The 6,067-nt window shown below is 49.6% G+C and overlaps 1 protein-coding gene across 2 annotated transcripts in view; it reads left to right on the forward strand.

Annotated features, from left to right (window-relative positions):
* The window catches only part of NECAB2 (N-terminal EF-hand calcium binding protein 2), a 34,062-nt gene that overhangs the window by 10,337 nt on the left and 17,658 nt on the right, over positions 1-6,067 (forward strand). Inside the window, exons 3-4 of one of the 2 annotated variants that reach the window (XM_011971150.1) lie at positions 2,317-2,342; positions 2,507-2,604. In XM_011971150.1, coding sequence (XP_011826540.1) covers positions 2,524-2,604 — 81 coding nt within the window. In that variant the 5' untranslated portion in view covers positions 2,317-2,342; positions 2,507-2,523. The remainder of the gene's footprint in view (positions 1-2,316; positions 2,343-2,506; positions 2,605-6,067) is intronic. The other variant, XM_011971074.1, reaches the window with a different exon arrangement.

Raw genomic sequence — 6,067 nt, forward strand, 5'->3', positions numbered from 1 at the left:
GAGGATCTCTTTCACACTATTGATTCTGACAACACCAAGTGAGCCTCAGTCCTGGTTGGCAGAGCGGGGGCATGTGTGGGCCGTGGTGGAGGCGTCTTTTCATCTAGTCTCCATTCCTAGTCCCCTGTAAGAGGCAGGAGAACTGAAAATCCCCAAATTTGCTAATCCAGAAGTCAGCTCTTCACTGGCTGGGGTGATTGGGGCATGTGCAGATTCATATTGCATTGGCTACTATCGCAAGTGTGTCTCTTCTGAGTGCACATGGCCAACTAAGGAGAGACTCCCGGTTTTGCACAGTGGACACGGGATTATGAAAATGGGAAGTTGGCAATGACTTCATCTTTCTGCCATCTTCAGCCAGCAGCCGGTTCTGACCTTAGCCCCAATGCCTGTGCATCCTCCTAGTTCCAACATTAACTGTGAAGTTGAACCTCGCCCTAACACTGACTCCTGTGTTAAACCAAACACGAATCCTAACTCAACACTACATCTACCATTATACCGTATTAAACCTGTTCTTCAACCCAGTCGTAACCCTAACCTGCATCTCAGAATCAGTGAAAAACTCTGGCTCCACCCCATCTCTAAATCAAGTGGGAAATGCAGATTCTACTCAGACTTACCCTTGATCCTTCCTAACCTCCCCTCCAATCTTGCCCTTTTCCTGGGATTCCCCAGACAGGATGAGGTCTGAGCCCTCTCCTCAACCCCACCTTCAGGAGGGCTCAGAGCCCCACTTGGTCTCCTTTCTCAGGCCTACTTGCGTGATGAGGACCCAAGTGTCCGGAGGGCTGCTTAGGGCACATTTGGTAAGTTGAGGTTCTCTGAGACTGGCTAGAGATGGTCTGGACAAGAAGCTACCACAAAACCAGTGTGCAAGGGGCAGAGTACAATGGGGGCTTGGAGTGTACTCAGGCTGGGGCTGAGAGTGTCCTGGGGGGCCCTGGCTGGGCACCAGGATGTGGTAAGTGGAGCATACACCATCCTCTGGGAAAGGCCACTTTAAAGAAATGGCTTCAGGCTGCAGACTGCAGAATGGAGAACTTTCTGGAGCCAGATGGAGATTTCTGAGCTGTTACTGCAGCTTCCTGGGGTGCTTTGAAGGGGCCAGGCAGGTGCCCATTGATTTAGACCTTCTCTTTCAGGGCCTTTTGTGTTAGGGCCAGCAGGGTACAGGAGGGGGCGGAGGTGGAGGGAGGAGGCGGCACTGGTTTGAGAGTCGAATCGTGAGAGTGTGTGTGGGTGGCTGGGGGTGCAGGGAGGACTCGTGGTTATGGAAGGTCAAAGCTCTGAAAGACTTTCAGGATTAATCTCCTCAACATTCCCTAAGGTGTGAGCCACAGACATTAGCTCCTGGGGATGCTAAATAGACTTTGTGCCCAAAACAGTGTATTAACAAAAAGATTTGTGAAACACGAATTAAAGCAGAATGACAGGGTCGCTCTCTGCAGGACTTGCCAGAACTCTGAGTTTGAGATGGAGGTTGGAGGCACCTCCTGACGGAGCATGCAAAGCCTCCGAGTGCAGATTCACTGGGCCACAGAAGCCTTCCGTCCAGATGCGCCTTGCTGAGCCTGGGCTCCACTGAGCACGAGGAGGGACCTGGTCCCAGAAAGGGCCACCACTGTACTGGGTCCCTTGCACATTGACTTGGCAGTTGCTCCTTATCTAGACCATCTCTAGCCGGTCCCAGAGGGCCCCAGCTTATCAAATCTGCTCCTAAGCTGTAGAACCACCATGGTTTCCAGCACTGCAGCCCTGATCTTGGGGCTGGTGTATCCTCCTTCACTGCCATGGGATAGGCTCATGCTCAGCCCGCTCCCCCAGGAAAGGACAGGACCCTTCTCCAGGCTGCAGGAATGGGGATGTGGGACCCAGGGGCTGGGACCAGAATAAGAAGGGCTCTGCCACATCCCCAAGGACTCCAGGACCCAGCAGGCAGGGTCGCCGGGGGGTGGGTCAGTGGGTCAGGTGAGAGCTTTGTTGACAACCCGTCACAGTAACGGGTCCCCACTCTCTGTCCCTTTACCCCGTTCCCGGCCCCTGGCTTGGCCCTACCCTTGGTGTCATTTATTCATGATGGGGTCAGCAGACTCAGAGAAAACAGAAGGGTGGGTGGTGTCAGGGGTCAGACAGACGTGGGCCTTCAGGGGTGGGGGTGTCACCTACCTGCTGCACCCTCATCTGTAAGGCGGGGCTTGTGGGGCCAGCACACACGCTGCAAAGAGCAGGCGGGATGTGTGTTTTCGCAGGCTGTGCAGGGTCAGGCCTGCTAACCCCCTCTCTGTCTCTGTCTGTCTCTGTCTGTCTCTGCAGCCACGTAGACACCAAGGAGCTGTGTGGTAGGTGCTGGCTATTCTGGGACCAAGATGGGGATGCCGGGATGGGGCTGGAGGAGAAGGTCCTGAGGCAGGGGAGGCTGGGGTTAGCGCAGGTGGGAGGGGCAGGAGTGCTGAGTGGGAGGGGCAGGACCTGTGATCCCTGACCTTTGCCTTTCCTTCCCCAGATTACTTTGTGGACCACATGGGTGACTATGAGGATGTCCTGGCCTCCCTGGAGACCTTGAATCACTCTGTCCTGAAGGCCATGGGCTATACCAAGAAGGTCAGTGGGTGTAGGGGGTCCAGGGCTCCAGTGCTGCTTCAGTTCCACCCTTGCCTAAGGATGCCTGGATTTTTGAAGACAGGTGCCAGGGAGGCCTATCTCAGGGGTGGGCTTGGCCTGGGCCTCTTCCTAACAGCTGAGATAAACTGGGAAGAGAATGGAATGGCATGGTGAATGGCTCTGGTTGGGAGCAGGAGGCATTTTCCCGGAGTCAGACCTGATCCTGGGCTGGGGTCTTAGAAAAGGTGGCTGCAATCACCCTATGCCCTTAAGGGGTCCCCAGACAGGTGTCGTACCCTCTAGGTCGGGCTTACAAGACTGGGGATGGGGGTGGGGTGGGGGTAGTTCATGCATCTGAACCCGGCCCCATATCAGGTTCTCAATGCTCAGTACCTGGTTTAATCCTCACAGCAACCCTATGAGTGGTTACTATCATCTCCCCATCTCACAGCTATGGAAACAGAGGCTCACAAAGGCGAACTCAACAGAGTCACAGCCAGACAGCCATAGCTGCTGGCTGGGATGAGAGGGGAAACTGAGTCAGGGGCCTGACAGGAGGCATGGGAGTGCAGCATGACACTCCAGGCACACCCAGGAGGCAACTAGAGAGTCAGTCAACCAGGAGCAGAGGGCAGCCATTGGGCACACCAGTCCAGGCCCACGGTGAGGGAACTGGGAGCATGCAAGGATGAGGGACACACAGGTGCTCAAGGCAGCAGCCACCATCACCCTGAGTTTTGGGAGCCCAGAAAAGCCCAGCCCTGTCTGCCAGTTGAGACCGGGGAACTTAGCTGATAAAACCAGCCAGACCTGGCTGAAGGATTTGAGCTGGTCATTTCCCTTTCTGAGCCTCAGTTTCTCCATCTGTGAAATGGAGACATCCATCTTATGAATTATGAAATCCTTCAGAGATTGAGCAAAGTAAGGCTTCTGAGCTATTGAGCATACAGGACAGAGCACAGAGCAAAGGCACCTGCTGGTTTGTATCAATAGGTTCCTACTGTATGCTCAGCCAGACGTTAAAACCCATTCTTTGTGATTTTCCCATGCTTCTCAGTTACTTCCTGCCATGTATTAGAGAGTCTCTGTTTTGCCATATATCTAAAAATAGCTGGGCCTCATTTGGAACCTCCACGATTCCACATTTCCATTTCTGTCCCAGTATCATGCTGTTTTGAGTCTTGCCGTTTTAGAGTATATTTTAATACCATGTAAGACCTGCTCCCTCCAATTATTAATCTTTGTAGAATATCGTTTGATATCCCAGAGTATCAAGGTGTAGGCGGTGGATTAGAAGGTAGCATGGAAAGATCCCAGGCTTCTGAGTCACCCAGACAAGGGTGGCAACCCCAGCTCTGCTCCAAACAGGCGGTGTGAGGTCACCATATGCTCACGGGTGACCCTGGGAAATGGAAATCACCTCCTTGAGCCTGGGTTTTCTCACCTTAGAAGGGCCCATGACCTAGCCATGCTGTGAGGCATTCATAACATCCATGGTTGCATCTTAGTCTTTAGTCAGACTTTTCAGGAACATAACAGAGTTCTCCATCAGTGTCTACCGATACAAGTTAGACCGGTTTTAGAGATCTTGCTCTCGGAAATCATATGCGTATGATGTCAGGGGTGGTCTTTGGTTTTTTTGGCAGTCGTGGTGATGATAGGTTGTTGCATCCGTGATTGGCATTTCTTTTTTTTCCTTTTTTTTTTTTTTTTTTTTTTTGAGACAGAGTCTCACTCTGTTGCCCAGGCTGGAGTGCAGTGATGCAATGTCAGCTCATTGCATCCTGTGCCTCCTGGGTTTGATTCTCCTGCCTTAGCCTTCTGAGTAGCTGGGACTACAGGCACCCACCACCACTCCTGGGTAATTTTTGTAGTTTTAGTAGAGATGGGGTTTCATCACCATGTTGGCCAGGCTGGTCTCAAACTCCTGACCTCAGGGGATCTGCTGCCTCGGCCTCCCACACCTGCTGGGATTCCAGGTGTGATGTGATGGGCATTTCTTGTGCTTGTGTAGTTCCTCACTGGTTTTTGTTTGTAGAAATGCAGTTTGTCGTTTGTTGTTTTCAGTGCTTTTCTTGTATGTGCTGTTTGCTTTCGTCAAGCCGTAGCCTCAGTTATTAAGAGTGCCGTTGTCTCTGCATTGTAACACGTGCCCTCTTGCTTCCCTGTCTATCCTGTGGCATTTCCCCCCATGTTCTAAAATATCGTGGTGGGGACTGGCCAGGCACGCTTGTTTGGCTCCTGATTTTCGAGTGCATCTCTAGTACTTCTCTGCTGATTATCATATTAATACCGGGTCTTACTTTAGAATCCTCATCAGCATGTTGGAGAAATATTTTTGCATTCCCTTTGTTCCATTTTGTCTTTGGAGGGTGGTAGTGAATGTTTTCAAATGCCTTTTGGTATTTTTAAATGATCATATGATTTTTTTCCCCTAAGCTATTGATGGGGTGGATGCTATTTTTAGATTGTTTCATATTGAACAATCCTTAGCTCCCTGTGATAAGCCCTAATTGGTACATTATTCTTTTATCACATTACTGAGTCCTTATCATGAGTCAAGAATTTGATCTCTGTCTCCATTGGGAATGGAGATTGGATGATAGCTTGGAAATCATTTTGTGAGGTGGTTTTGAATGTGTTCTGTGTATGAATCAGCTTCTCTAACTTAGAATCATTTTTCTACATAAAAATAGAATTTATCCATAACTCTTGGGTCTCGGTGTTAAACAAGGGGAGGGGATTATCTTCATAGTTATTTTAATGTCATCCTTACTTTTAGCCAACTTTTTCACTTTTCCATTGTAGTATATTTTTAAACAAAACTGCCCTGGGCATAGCTGTTTTTACCATCAGTCCTACATGGAATGTTTTTACGATTATTTTTAGAAATCTAAAACATTGTTTGACACAAGCAGCCACTTAATGCAGATTAAGTTCAATAAAAGATCTGCTGCCTCTCACGGTGGCTGACGCCTGTTATTCCAGCACTTTGGGAGGCTGAGGCGGGAGGATCACTTTAGCCCGGAAGTTCAAGACCACCCTGGGCAACATAGTGGGACCTCGTTTCTACCAAAACCAAATCGAAACAAAACAAAATTAGCCGAGCATGGTGGCATGCGCCTGTAGTTCCCACCTACTTGGGAGGCTGAGGTGGGAGGGTCTCTGGAGCCTGGGAGGTCGAGGCTGCAGTGAGGCACAGCATGCCACTGTACCCCAGCCTGGGTGATAAGAGAAACCCTATCTCTCAAAATAAAAATAAAAAAATAAAATTTGCTGCTATAGTTCACATCCTAAGTGTCTCCTATTTTTCTACATTTTAAAACTTTCTGTTTGACAGTTTTGCCTGTTTTAATTAGCTGTTTGAAATATCAAGCTCCTGGCACATTTATTTAAATTTCATGACATGTTTTCTCATTTATTTATAGTTCCTATCATTATTATTTCCTCCCTCTTAAAACTT

Source organism: Mandrillus leucophaeus, unplaced genomic scaffold (assembly GCF_000951045.1).
Source record: "Mandrillus leucophaeus isolate KB7577 unplaced genomic scaffold, Mleu.le_1.0 Scaffold10, whole genome shotgun sequence".
Classification (NCBI taxonomy): Eukaryota; Metazoa; Chordata; class Mammalia; order Primates; family Cercopithecidae; genus Mandrillus; species Mandrillus leucophaeus.